The sequence below is a fragment of the Aedes aegypti genome, chromosome 2 (assembly GCF_002204515.2).
Source record: "Aedes aegypti strain LVP_AGWG chromosome 2, AaegL5.0 Primary Assembly, whole genome shotgun sequence".
Classification (NCBI taxonomy): domain Eukaryota; kingdom Metazoa; phylum Arthropoda; class Insecta; order Diptera; family Culicidae; genus Aedes; species Aedes aegypti.
Genome location: NC_035108.1, coordinates 281,636,728 through 281,651,970, shown reverse-complemented (window position 1 = coordinate 281,651,970; position 15,243 = coordinate 281,636,728). Strand labels below are relative to the sequence as shown.

General features: G+C 40.4%; 1 protein-coding gene across 1 annotated transcript in view; it reads left to right on the top strand.

The window, feature by feature from the left end:
- Positions 1–9,473: 9,473 nt before the first annotated feature.
- Positions 9,474–15,243, top strand: part of LOC5565769 (anoctamin-8) — a 106,209-nt gene continuing 100,439 nt past the window's right edge. Inside the window, exon 1 of the mRNA XM_021839577.1 lies at positions 9,474–10,747. Coding sequence (XP_021695269.1) covers positions 10,576–10,747 — 172 coding nt within the window. The 5' untranslated portion in view covers positions 9,474–10,575. The remainder of the gene's footprint in view (positions 10,748–15,243) is intronic.

Here is a 15,243-nt window from a genome sequence, read left to right as displayed (position 1 = left end):
GAAAGAAGATGAAGATAAAGATAGGTGCGAGTAATTCGTCTCTTCTCGGGATGCCATTCATGGCTACTAAGATTGCAATGTACGTACTAGCGTATCACAGGATTCTTATTATTCAACTAGAATTGCACTCCGTACATCTTCAAACGCGTTGAAAGTGGTCTATCACAAGTTTTACCTTACTTGAAAGCTCTTGTTTTTCGCTTTCGGAAGAACTTATTCTCATCGCAGGCATTCGCAGGCTACTAATGTCTTAGGGTGCTTTTATAAAAAATAATATGTTTTTTGAAGAATTTTTTTTCCTATATTTGTTTTGTATAAATTCAATCAATTTTGTTTTCTTTCCTTTATGTATCTACAAACAATTTCTCTGAAGATACCATGGTGGTTGGAGCTGTTTCTAATTTCATAAATAGCTGATGAATTATGGATCGCAATTATTAATTTTCTTGAAAAATCATGTCCACGGTTCACTCAAAGAGTTGTATAAAATTCAAAATTCACTAAATCTGCTTCAAACTTTGGATTTAAACCACCAATATGTCAAGGAAGTCGGGAAAAAAATTACCGTTCAGAGAAAACAACTTTGATTTTTGAGGTTTTGACCGCCTTTGAACCATAGTGCACCGTTCTCCTACACACCGGCCAAAGATGGGCCGTCGTTCGAACACTCCAAGTGTCAGCAGTGCGAACTGAACCCCTTTTTATATTCAAGCAAATCTTGAAATATGCTTCTTGTGAAGAATTGGGTTTGTCGTATAAGTACCTCAAACGTCATTTTAAATTCTCTGTTTATGAAATGGTCGGCGTTAAGTCAGAGTGGACCAAGTGACATTTTTGATATTTTGAGAAAAATGGGTTTAAAGTCTAACGCTCTGTGATTTTTAAACTTATTTAGATTTTGGTTCAATATTTCTGCCCATCTTTGTGTTACTTTCAAACAATATAATGTGAAGTGATAATCATGAAAAATCATAATCCAAGCCTCTGAAAGAACGATTTTTTGATGGACTATGTGTACTTGGTCCACTCTGACTGAACTAAAGACCACCGTTTAGTGAGTTGGTTCATTCTGACTGAACAATTTCTAGGAAAATAACAATCTTTCAATGCTTGCATGGTCATACTGGGTGCATATCTCCAAGATAAGCAGATTATCAAGACCCTTCGACAGCAGTATAGTAAATTCTCCAATAATCCATATAGTAAATACCTTTGCCACTGTTACGATAGCTTGAAAATTACGGTTTTGCAGGGTCAGGGCATTGAAGACCAGAAATATTAAAATATGCGTTCAGTCAGAGTGGACCAAGTGAAAATCTTGAGTACCGACCAAAATATGCTGGTCCAATAAGCGGGTCCTAGGACATGCCATACATACACCATAGAACTACCGAAAACTTCTATCGGACTCTGAAATTGACTCAAAAAATGCAATAATCAATTAGATTATTGCTTTTCAACACTTGGTCCGCTCTGTCTGCACAGAAATTGTTGCAATTTCTGACCACCGATCCGAATATGGTAAATGGTCAAAAATCAAAATCAAATGCATCGAATTAAGTAATATTTATAAATTTCTATTGAAGGATAAGTATAAGAATCATTCGATGTCGAAAAAACTGACAAATCGCTTGAAATGTTTTTCATTTCCTCGCATTCCTCAGCGCGCTGAGCATTTTCGCTGCTATGGTAATAAGCACTTGGTCCACTCTGACTGCACACTTTTATCGATTTTTATTGATCATCCAAAGTAAATTTATTACATATCTCTCGCAATTTACAGCATTCATCAAATCAGATCAAAGTGAAACGGAGGCAAGGTAATTTCACATCTAATGAGACAATAAGCCAAATTTCCCAAGTTTTGTACTTGGTCCCCTCTGACTTAACGCCGACCAAATTTCGCTCTCTGATCTCTCTCTGGAAAGCTTGAGTGCGTTCTACCTCGCATGACTTTCTCATTGTGAAATCGACTATTAGTGGGTCTGCGAGAAGTGCGTGGAGCTATTCCATTTTTTATGTGATTAGGTGACTGTGCCTGTGGATTACAATGCTGAATTTGTTCAAAAATTGCCGGAGGTCAATTGAAAGGATCATGTCTGATTCTATCGTTCACCGATGGATGCAGGGTTGCCACATATACAGATTTATCTGTATTTTACAGATTTTTGCGAATATTTTATGACCAAGAATCTGTATATACAAATTACAGATATTTTGCAAAAATACAGATATACAGATTCTGTATACAGATTTTTGCTAAAATTATACAGATTTTTACAGATTTTTGAGCAAATATGAAAACAAATATTTTTGAAAGCCTTCACTTACAAGCTGAGTTGTGACCTGTTGTGACTGTTGTGCATTTAAGTTACAAATGATTAGTATTTTCTTAAATTTCTTGTCAAAACTCAGGATCATATCAATTTTTAGGTATACAGATTTAAAACACAGATTTTTTTTCTCCAGGATACAGAAATACAGATATTCCTAGGGAAATATACAGATTTTAATGTGGCAACCCTGGATGGATGTTATTCTATACTCCATGCGGTTAAAGTTGTAATGATGACTTTGACGACTAACCTACACATGATGGTTTTATTATTCCGGCCGTTGCATACCTCATATTATTTAGACTATTGAACAATTTGTTGCAATATAAAAATACAGCAAAAATAAAAATATTTTTTATCTCTAAGATTACAATACTTTCTCATAAGAATTCATTACTCTCTCACAAGTGACATAACACGGGAAAAAAATCTGTGGTAAAAATTACTATTTTAGCTGACTATGCCCATTCTTGAAACTACCATGGAATTTCAGACCAATTTACCATGTTTACGGCACATCCCGAAACATTACTGGTGCATTTGACAGAAATAATTTACAACAATCTGATTTCGAATACAGACATGGTAAAATCAACCGCATTTCTGGTCTGCTGAAAATTGCCGGTGCGAGCGCTTAAGTTAACCCCCTAAAATGGTAGTTTTTACCGCACAATTTATTTTGCGTGAACAACAATCTCGAATGTTTGGCTCCGGCAATCAGGCTCCCGCTTGACAAGCATATTGAGTCAGTCCGCAGTACCCAGGTTTGCAGGTCCTCTTCCAGTATGGTCCACGTCTATAGATATGAAATAGACAGGGTGGGTATACGGCTGTCAACTACAAACAAAGCTCGCCTAACAATCATCTCTCGGGTGGGCCGTCCCAAACAGCATCATCTCTCACGCGGGCCGACCCAAACAGCAAAGGTCAAAACGCGGGCCATGCCAGACAGCAAATGCTGATGCATTTCAACACTCAAAAAGCGGGATGCCTAGCAGCGTTGTGAGCCAAACGAATACACCCACAAAACATGAACGGTAGGCGAACCTCGTTGCGTATACCCCCCCCCCCTGGAAATAGAGGACCACCGCACAGTGCTGCGTCCCTTGGACAAAAGTGAAAAAATCAACTATTTTATTGCAGCAAATCAAGTATGCTACTTTGTTTACATATATTTGATATGTGTTAAATGAGTAGCAAAACATCGTGCACTCAATTATTTATGAGACCAGGCCAACCCAAGTTGTCGAACAGTGTGATTGAATGGCGTATTACAATTTATCTTTTTTTAGCGAATTACAATTTATCTTTTAATAGCGATTTATGATGTTCTATGATATTTTCTTAAGTGATAATCGAAATGGTAAGCATCAAACTAGATAAGTTTTATACATTACACTAAATAATTGTGATTTTTTGCATACAGAAATTTTGTGTTTAGATCTCTCATATAATTTATTTTTCACATAGAACAAAATAACTAGCAAAACTTCAAAACAGCTAAAACGAAAAATCACCTCAAAACACCTCTCTGATTTTTGCATCAGTTGTTATTTTGGATACCTTTTAAACACTGAAAATGATTCCAACTGCTCCCGTCTGCTCTGTTGATTGTAATCTTCGAATTTGTGGATGATGGTCTTGCGATAAATAACCAGGATTTTTTAACACATGTGCGATGCTGAAAAAAGTGCAATTGAAGCACAATAATCACCTGATTAGCTTCCTACAAGGGCAGAGGAAGCACTTTTTATTACAGATCCAGTCAACGTTTTCTTTTTGGCGATACGTCCCAACTGGAACAGACCCTGCTTTTCAACTCTAATGAGAATTTCCACTGTTATTAATTGAGAGCTTTTGTGCCAATTGATCATTTCTGCATGCTTCTGAACTTCTTCCTTTTAGCATTACGTTCAAATTAGAGCAGAGCCTGTTTCTCAGTGTTCTAATAACCATTTCCACTATAATAAATTGAGAGCTTTTTTGCCAACTGCTCATTTTTGCATTTTTGGAGGAAATTTCCAACTCAGAATGGCCCTTAACTGGTGAGATTGGAACCCACGGCCCTGAGCATTGTTTTGCTGAATAGTTTCGTTAAATTGTTAAAGAATTTGATTTATTTGCAATAACCTGCATTGTTCTGCTTTGAATTTGTGTGCTGAAAACTTTTTTCTTGTCATTTGGGTTCATTCACATAATTCATAACACTGAAAATGGCTCCTTTGACAACCACGCACTTCATTGCTAGATCGACTGCTTTTATTGTTAGATTAACATCGCTCACAGATTAGAAGACTTTACGTTTTGTTTGATATAAACATAACTATTTGGATTTGACAGTCACAAGGTTTGAAGGAATATATGATGCACACTTTGATTCTACAATTTTTGGGAAACAACAAATATGTGACGAAATATCATCAAATGCAAAATCAAGATTGATCTATTCGTCAAAGAATACCTCTTGATAAACATGATGTAAACGATTTTTTTACAAAAGTGATTTTGTATTTTTATTTTATCTGTGATAATTTGGAAAATAAACTATGATTGTTTGGAGTTAACACCACTCATGGCATTAATAAATTGCGAGTAATTTTTGCTAATATAAAATTCAGCCATCTCCAACAGTTTTTAGAAAATATCACATCTTTATGAAACCAAATATACAAAATCGGCGCTTATGTCACATATGCGGTTACGTTTATCACACAGGTCATTTCTGTTAATTATAGCCCTAACAACATTCCTAAAAACATCCTTGATCTAAAACGCATATAACGGAAGTTATGATTTTTGTCCCGAGGTTCCATACATTCGAAGCACTGTACACTAGGGGGTCCGTAGCCTTGAGGTTACGCTTTCGCTCCATAAGCGGAAGGTCATGGATTCAATTCCCAGCCCCTCCAAAAAATAACCCGTCCAGCCACCAGAAGACGCCGCACGGAGGACCGTGCTTAGGAGGGGAGCACATCCATTCTCCGTCAGTTTCAGATGGTGACTGAGACAAACTGACCCCAGGGTTGCCACATTAAAATCTGTATATTTCCCTAGGAATATCTGTATTTATGTATCCTGGAGAAAAAAAATCTGTGTTTTAAATCTGTATACCTAAAAATTGATATGATCCTGAGTTTTGACAAGAAATTTAAGAAAATACTAATCATTTGTAACTTAAATGCACAACAGTCACAACAGGTCACAACTCAGCTTGTAAGTGAAGGCTTTCAAAAATATTTGTTTTCATATTTGCTCAAAAATCTGTAAAAATCTGTATAATTTTAGCAAAAATCTGTATACAGAATCTGTATATCTGTATTTTTGCAAAATATCTGTAATTTGTATATACAGATTCTTGGTCATAAAATATTCGCAAAAATCTGTAAAATACAGATAAATCTGTATATGTGGCAACCCTGACTGACCCACTTCGCAGGCAGCTAGCCTCAAACGACTCAGGAACACGGCAAAACGAACCACCGCGAGAGCAATGGACTATGGCTTATGGAAATCGATTGGACCAACAGCAGAGCACTCTCCTACCTGCTCGGTGTAAGAGCAAAAGAGCAGAAGAGAGTGAAAGCAGATGTAAATATAGATTAGTTAAAAATAGAACTGTATCGGTAAGGAAGATACAGATACACTGATTCCGGCACAGTAGTGGCCACGAGCACGAAGTGCCTTAAAAAAAAAAAAAAAAAAAGCACTGTACACTAGGCCGTTCCTTTATTTTTCGAAAACTCGAAATGTTATAAGTTCGTAATTGTAAAGTGCTCGTTTTGGTAAGAAAAAAATCAGGTAAAAATTTGAAGTCCGTACGTGGACGCTAAGTGGTCCCCCAACAACCCTAAAGGTATTAGGTGTAAATGACCCCCATGCGCCAAATCGAGCTCGCTGCTCTAGTGCACATTCACATTTTCGAAAAATAAGGGACGGCCTACAGTACACCGGTCTCATTAGCAATTTGTACATGGTAGATTTAGTGCAGGGGTGAAGCTTTCTCCACAGACAAACAGACACTTAGAACATATACGCCTAATGCTGAAATCGGTGTTCTTGGCCGATGGGCCAACAGATGGCTGTAGTGTGTAAACCTCAAATACGAACAAAAACGATGCGAGCGCTACGTGTGGTTGATTGACCACCTACAATATATTTGAATCGTCCGTTAAAAAGGTGGTCGATGGACAATGATGTTTGTCTGTGCTTTTTCGATCGCAGCTTCTTCTTGAGCCCATGGACCAATGCACGAGTTCACTAATTTGACGTTTGAGCGGTACCGTATTCACTCGTTGCCATGGTCACATAAATAACACGGCACCTCTCAAATGTCAAATAGTGAACTCGTGCATCGGTTCATAGTAGGCGCGACTATGCGTCTCCATATTTCACGACTTATGTTGTTATCAGCCGTTAAGCTGAAGATGAATCGAAGTGGTGGTGACCAATCGTTTAAGTTTTCAGCTCAAACGGATGTTTGGTTCTCCAGATTTGTGCTCTTGAAAATTTGAGATTTGGCTTCGATTCATCTTCACCTTAACAAGGATACGAGGTAGACGAACTCATAAACCACCTCGTACCACATGTACAAACGCATATGTACAAAACGCAATTACTTGCGCTTATTAGACCGTTATTCCTTACTGCATGAAACGTGGACTAAGCTTGAGGATGCTCTGTAAGCTCTTGTGGGTTTTCGAACGCCAGGTGCGTAGACCTTCATCTTTGGCAGTGTGCAGGAGATTGGCAGGGCATGTTGCAAGAATGCCGGACAGCAACCCTACAATGATGGTGTTCGCTACGGAGTTCTGGCTGTTACAAGAAGGCAAGGAATCGCAACGAGTTAGGTCGGTAGACCAAGAGCAATTTGGCGAGCGTGGGGCAGAATCGAGGAAGGAGAGATGCAGCGGCGAATCGAATATTGTTGGTTCAGTGTTTTCCGCTTATATGGGCTTGTTCATAAATTTCATAACGCAGAAGGGGGTGGGTGGGTATTCTCAACATGTTACAGCTCATACAAAATTTGTTGAATTTTCATTTATTTAGTTAACATCTAAACATATAACACTGATTCAAAAATTTCACCCCACAATACTCGGTTCGTGGCCGCATCTCTCCATCCTCGGTTCTGCCCAACGCTCGCCAAATCGATACGCACTTGATCCGAAGACTCCAAGTGCTTGCAAGTCCTCCTCGAGCATCGTCCACGTTTCATGCCCGTAGAAAAGGTACTACCGGCCTTATGATACATTTGGTGCGGGTGTGAATCTGTTTTGACCGCAGCTTCTTGTGGAGGCCATAGTAGGCCCGACTTCCACTGATGATGCGCCTCCGTATTTCACGGCTAACGTAATTTTCAGCCGTCAGCAAGGATCAGAGGTAGACGAACTCGTCGACCACCTCGAACGTATCCTCGTCTATCGTAACACTGCTACCTAGGCTACCCATATAAGCGTTGGGACCTGGTATTCACGACATTTTTGGAGGATTTGCCGTACAGTAAAGATCTGGTCCGTTGTCGATCGGCCGTCAACGAAGTTCCCACGAACTCGCTTACTATAGGTGACAGACGACGGAAAATAATCTGGGATAATACTTTGTAGGCCGCATTTAGAATGGTGATCGCTCGAAAGTTCTCACAATCTAACTTATCGCCTTTCTTGTAGATGGGGCATATCACCCCTTCCTTCCGCTCCTCCGGTAGCTGTTCTATTTCCCAGATTGTGCCTATCAGCCGGTGCAGACAAATGGCCAGCCTCTCTGGGCCCATCTTTATGAGTTCAGCTCCGATACCATCCTCACCAGCAGGTTTATTGTTCTTGAGCTGGTGAATGGCATCCTTAACCTCCCTCTAAGTGGAGGCTGGTTGGTTTCCATCCTCTGCAGTACCGACGAAGGCATTTCTTCCGTTGTCCTGACCTTCATTGCCTGTGCTCTCAGCGCCATTCAGGTGTTCGTCGAAGTGTTGCTTCCATCTTTCGATCACCTCACGCTCGTCCGTCAAAATCCTCCCATACTTATCCATGCACATCTCGGTTCGCGGCACGAAGCCGTTGCGGGATGCGTTGGGCTTCTGATAGAACTTACGCGTTTCTTGAGACCGGCACAGCTGTTCCATCTCCTCGCACTCCGTCTCCTCCAGGTGGCTCTTTCTCCCGAAAGAGGCGGGTCTGCTGTTGCCGTTTACATCTATAACGTTCCACGTTCCGCCAGGTCCCTTGCTGCAGCATGACCGCCCGCGCTGCATTCTTCTCCTCCAAAACCTCCTGGCACCCTCGCCGAACTAATCGTTCCGTCGACACCGTCCTACGTACCCGACGTTGCTCTCTGCTGCATCGTTGATGGCTGCTTTTACTGTTCTCCAGCAGTCCTCAAGAGGGGCTTCATCCAGCTCACCCTCTTCCGGTAATGCAGCCTCGAGGTGCTGCGCGTATGCAGCTGCGACATCCGGTTGCTTAAGCCGCTCTACGTCATACCGGGGCGGTCGTCGGTACCGTACGTTGTTAACGACGGAGAGTTTTGGGCGCAGTTTGACCATCACCAGATAGTGGTCGGAGTCGATGTTAGCGCCACGATAGGTCCTGACGTCGATAATGTCGGAGAAGTGCCGTGCATCAATCAGAACGTGGTCGATTAAAATTTGGTGTTATGAAATTTGTGAATGAATCCTACATTAACTAAATAAATGCAAATGAATAGTTTCAAAACATCCGTCAGTCGAAGGATTACGCGTATGTCAGGTCACCACAGGAGTACCATGCGCACTGTAATTGATGTCTCTTCGGAAATTTCTATCAAACGTCCGTTATCCATTCCATGTCGATACCCCTGTAGTTGCTGCACGTGAGTCAAAACAACAACACTCTGTTTGTCGGCTCCCGTCGCCGCCGTTTGTTATGACCATAAAATTCACGTGGTTTTTCGGCTATGCGTCCTTTCTGTTGCTATGACCGACAGCGTTGCGACGATGGAAGGAGTGCGCGCGGTCAACATCCGTTCGTCGTTATGTTGACAAACTTAATGTGAGTGTCCTCCGACGAAGGCATGATGCCGGCATTCGGGCGGCGCACGCGTCCTGCGGGCGCCTGAATTTAGACGAAGAGAACTCAATCACTGCTTCGGTGGCAGCTCCGTCATTCGTGTCACAGGCAAGCTAGGGTGAAGTCCACGTTTTTCGCAGTCGGATACATTTTCTCCCTACCCCTTGATGAACAAAAAATTTTCATCATCCGTTTTGTGGGTGGAGTGTTGCGAGGTGAAGATTATTTTCCTGGTCTAAAGTGGACTCTTTGTTCTCGTGTACATTCAAAATAATTACAAAAGTGTTTTTTATTCGCTTATGACGCACTATTCGACGGGTATGGCTTTAGATACGTTGCCATTATGTTGCTGTAAAGTGTACAAGATCTGAATTACATAGTGCTGTGGAAAGTGTGTCGTAATCGATCGAAGAAGTAAATTACGGCGCAATCGATTATAGCGATTGTTAAGAAGAAGTTTTACACTGCTGGAACGGCTAAAGGATGTAATGTTTTCTATTTCCACCCACCAGATCTCCAAGGGTGTATAGAGGGCCTTTGCGTGCAAAGTGGTTCCGTTTGGTATCGTGTCAAAAGTGGCTGAAAAATCAACACATCCAGTGCCACGAAGCACTGGGGAAGTTTGAAAATTTCTTAAAACCTGAGGTGGCAGTCTGACGTAAGGACCATGTGAACACCGTATAGCAGAAGAAGATAATCGTTTTCTGTGTGTTTTGGTAGTTACCATTTCGAAATTGGTGTTGCGTGGGTGGAAGGCATTTTTGCCTAAATATAGGCATCCCTTTTTCCTGTAAAATAGGTGAAGATAAATCCTAAAGATTAACCAAGAATCGCAATTGAAGAGTGACAAATTTTGTGTAAGAAAAATTGTTAACGAAAAAAATAGTAAGAAATTACTTAAATAAAATAGTGGCGAACTCGCCAAGGGAAGGGAAATCTCGTATTATAAGTTCTATCTACTCTAACAATTTAAGTATGCTAGATGATTGAAGAAAAGATGAAAAGTGTTTAAATAAATATGCACTCGAATTAGGTGTTGCGTTTTGAGCTTCCAATCCAATTACCTATCTTGTCGTGAAACCGGAAAGCTCTCGTGCGGGTCGAGTGTGAAGAAAAGAGTACCGTGCTGAGTTGTTTGTGGGTGTCCCTTTTTCAAGGAGCGTGAGTGTGTGTCGTCACGCCGCTGTTGCCCCAACATCATGGATCAGCATCCACTTTTGGTTGCAAGTGAAAACATCCATGACAGTGGGATCATCGAGGATGCCCATCAGGAGTCGGAGGACACCGGTAACGAGGAGTACGGAGACGAGAGCAATTTAGAGTCCAATTTGCGTCGTCGAAAAGGAAAAATCATCTCGTGTGTCGAAAATGGTGAGTTGACAAAATAACCGTAGAGTTCTATATATCTGTAGATTCAACAATATGCGAATAATCAGTTATCACGTGTAACCCACGACATACTACATATGTGCTGAGATCTAGAGCACTTCGGAATATTTTTTGGAAATAATCATGTTTGGTTCGCAAAGGCAAACTAGGGCAATTGATGAATTAGGCAATGGAACTACCAAACACATGAAAAATCTAGTGACCATTTGTTACAATTTTGTAAAAGTATTCATTTAGAAGAATACAAATTTCAACTCAACTGCAACGCGGCAACATCTTTGGTAAACTGTTTCATATTTCTGAAAGTTTGACTGACTCGTCTATCATCGAGATGGATAGATGGAAAATAAATGGCAATTCGTTTTAGGAAGCAGTGGGGCATGGTGAATTGCAAAAGCACGAATCGTACCGTTTTTGAATGAAATAAATATATTTTATAAATGGAGTATAAAAAGATTACTTAAATCAAACGTTAAAGAATGTAATCGAATCACATATAGCAGAAAACAAAATACACCACAGATTTGTCTGTTTAGGAAATGAAATTGTTCAAAAGTGCGATTGTAGCCCGCTCACACTGAAAAAAGATAAGTTTACACAAAGTAAATTTGAAAACTATAGCCGCTATACGGTTTTATAGGGGCCCAGATAGCCGTAGCGGTAAACGCGCAGCTATTCAGCAAGACCAAGCTGAGGGTCGTGGGTTCGATTCCCACCGGTCGAGGATCTTTTCGGGTTGGAAATTTTCTCGACTTCCCAGGGCATAGAGTATCTTCGTACCTGCCACACGATATACAAATGCAAAAATGGTCAATTGGCAAAGAAAGCTCTCAGTTAATAAATGTGGAAGTGCTCATAAGAACACTAAGCTGAGAAGCAGGCCCTGTCCCAGTGGGGACGTAACGCCAGAAAGAAGAAGAAGAAGCCGCTATACGGTTCAAATCGAAGAATTGAATTATACTGTGGACATTTTTTTGTTTATTTACTCATATTACCTTACTTTTTAAACTCGTGAGCGGGCTACTGGAACATGAGCGGATACTGGTACACTGATGGTACATTGCTTATAGAAGAACAGTTTTAGAATATTGTAGTATTGTGTGGTCTCCACATATGAAAAAACACATGGGAATAGAATCGAATCAGTACAAAAGCAATTTCTCTTAGGTAGGGGAACTTACGTATTCTCGGCTGTCTAAGCCGATGTCGCGCTTCTTTTGTAATTTTCTCGGACATCAGCAGCCAAATTACATGTTTGTTTGTTTACATTCATGCCCTGCTCAATCATCTATCGATTCACATCGATAGACTTGTTGATAACTCTTTGGAAACGCTTTTACAACGCTGCGAACATATCTTGTCAGTGTGACTATTGTCGGCAGGTTCATTCTCTTCGGCAACTTTCTCATAAGCGCTGCAGGCGAATCTGTTCGGCAACTCCAAATCAGTCGCATTTTGAAGCTTGTTCATTTGAATTGAGGACATCTCTAGTAACATTGTTTGTTCCGTCTCGGAAATCTCGTCAGCGGGAAGCTGACAGAGCAAAGTATCATCTGAATATTTTCATTGGTGTGTTTTGACATTAAAATACTGTGTATTTGGCGTTTGAAATTTGATTGCCGATAATAGTCGAATGGTGCCGAAGCCGTAAGTCTCCCTATATGCCATACACAAATTAGGCTGGACAACGTTTCCACTGTTATCATATGAGGCTCGATGCATGCTTATTGACATTCAAACTAAATGAAGCGTCGCGAATCAGCCATGATTTCATTTGTCAATAATATTGTATCGCATCGTATTGATTTCACCTATTTTTTATCACGCCCACTAGATAGTTAAGAAATCGTAATTTGTTTGCATCAAATAATCATCGAACTAACTTTGCAAAATTCGTTCCAATGAATCGAAGCATTGCACAGAAAATGATTTGACCTTTTTTTTAAAGCGCTCTGTGCTCGTGGCCACTACTGTGCCGGAATCAGTTGATCTGTAGCTTCTTTACCGATACAGATCTATTTTTAACTTATCTATATTTACATCTGCTTTCACTCTCTCCTACTCTTTTACTCTCACTCCGAGCAGGTAGGAGAGAGCTCTGCTGTTAGTGAGGCAAGCTGCCTGCGAAGAGGGTCAGTTTGTGTCAGTCACCATCTGATACTGACGGAGGATGGATGTGCTCCCCAAAACACGGTCCTCCGTGAAGCGTCGTCTGGTGGCTGGACGGGTTTTTTTGTGGAGGGGCTGGAAATCAAACCCATTCCGCTTATGTAGCGAAAGCATAACCTCAAGGCTACAGACCCCCCTATGATTTGACCTTGTCGCGGACAAAGCTAAGACAATATTTTACCTCGTTAAGATATAATATAACATAGATTAAACAAACAGTGACTGCCGAAATTTAAAAACTAAAATTTATCATTACAACTCAAGGAAATGCAGAACAACATGGCAGCAATGCGTTGGTAACTCCATACACCCGATTCTGTGTTTGCACGGGGGATGCGTACCGTGCAAAAAAAGTTTCCATACATTTTTTTCGCCAGAACCTTTTTTTTGCATGAATCGTCGAGACATGGTGTTACTTTTTTGATCGGTTTTTAAATTTTAAACTGAAAACTTTTTTTGCACGGTACGCATCCTCCGTGCAAAAACAGAATCGGGTGTATGGATTTATCAACGACTATCTAGGCTCTTTTCGACGTTGTGGCAATACATATACATCCTAAACAAGAAGCACTTTTTTGCTCTTACCGTTTATGTGTATATTCAGAATATTTATAATAGTACGTCTTCAGTTGATAACAAAAAAACTTTACGTACTGATGCTTCAAACTATGCAACATTACGAATGCGACATTTAAAAACATTTTAAATTGACCAACGAATGTATTTCGTTGAACTTACGAAAACAGGGACCCACCCCTATTTCCTCTCATCTTTCCCTTCCCGTTTCTTTCCTATCGGTAGATGATGAAATGGGCTCAAATATGGCGATGGCACAAATCTCCCAATTGGCCGAGAGCGTGCCTCTGAAGCCAGCCTTCTGACAGCTGATAGTTGGGTTACGTCCCCAGTTGGACAGAACCTTTTTATCAGCTTAGTATTCTTTATGAGCACTTCTACAGTTCAGTATTAACTTAAAGATTTTTTGCCAATTGACTATTTTTGCATGTGTATGTAGTGTGGCAGGTACGAAGATACTCCATGCCCTGAGAAGTCGAGAACATTTCCTTTACGAAGCCTCGATTGGTGGGATTCGAACCCAAGACGCTTGGTCTTGCTGACTAAACGATCAAGTTTTCAGCCTAAATGGTTGCCTGGTTTTCTAGATTTGTGCTCTTGAAGATTCGAAGTTTGATGCAACTTCATCTTAAGGCTAAGCAGTAGAGTGATGCAAATTTGGAAATGTTTGCTCCCCTATGCTTAAACGATTTTAATTATGGTAAATAGCATCCTCCCAAAGTTTGAAGTGATTCGGAAGAAATTTGACTGTGCACACGCCATTTGAAGTTTATATGGAGATTACTATGGAAAACGCCAATCTTTTGTGTTAAACCCCCTATCTCTTCGTCATAATATTTTATGGAAAAGTGAACAAATTCTTCTAATGTGAAATCCTCCCAGCTACAACTTTGCCGAAGACCACTTTTTGATTGGACCTCAGGATAAATTGTTATTCGTTATCATAAAGTTGGTTTGCATGTAGCATGCTTCACCAACTGTTCGGCAGGCAACAGTGGTGCTCCTGGCGGAAAGAATAGATCAAAGTAATCCAGGCTACTTTGTTCAATAGCATAAAAGCAGTGTTGCTCTGAAAGTAATTGAATGATCATCTCAGCATGATTTAGACTTTGTCATCAATAATAACAATTTATCCTTACGTCCCATCGAAATGTTGTCTTCGGCAAAGTTGTAGCGGGGAAGTTTTCACATGAGATGAGTGTGTTCACTTTTCCATAGATTATTATGACGAGCAGTTAGAGAAATGAACACAAAATGTATGCCTTTTCCATAGTAATTTCCATGGTAACTTCAAATAGCGTGTGCACAACCAAATTTCTTCCGAATCACTTCAAATTTTGGGAGGATCATTTTCATCATAATTGACATCGTTTAAGCATAGGGGAGCAAAAACTTCAAAATTTGCATCAGTCTACTAAGCAGTCTGTCATATGTTTTAGCAGTTTCAAAGTGATGAAACTCATTCCTAATGATAAATATTGAGCATGAGCATGAGCATAATTGACCGTCCGCAGATGCTACTCCGTTATTGCAAGAACAGCTGTACTTACACAGGGAACCAACAGACACTACTACTGAACAGCTACTGATCGCATCCTCAATGTGTAAGTATTGGTGCTCTCATTATTATAACAAACAATAGCGGCGTCGGCTGCGTCCAAATGCAGGTCAATTTGGGATAGGAGGGAAATGTTGACATGTTTGCTTTATGGTCTAACCGGTGTACTAAATTC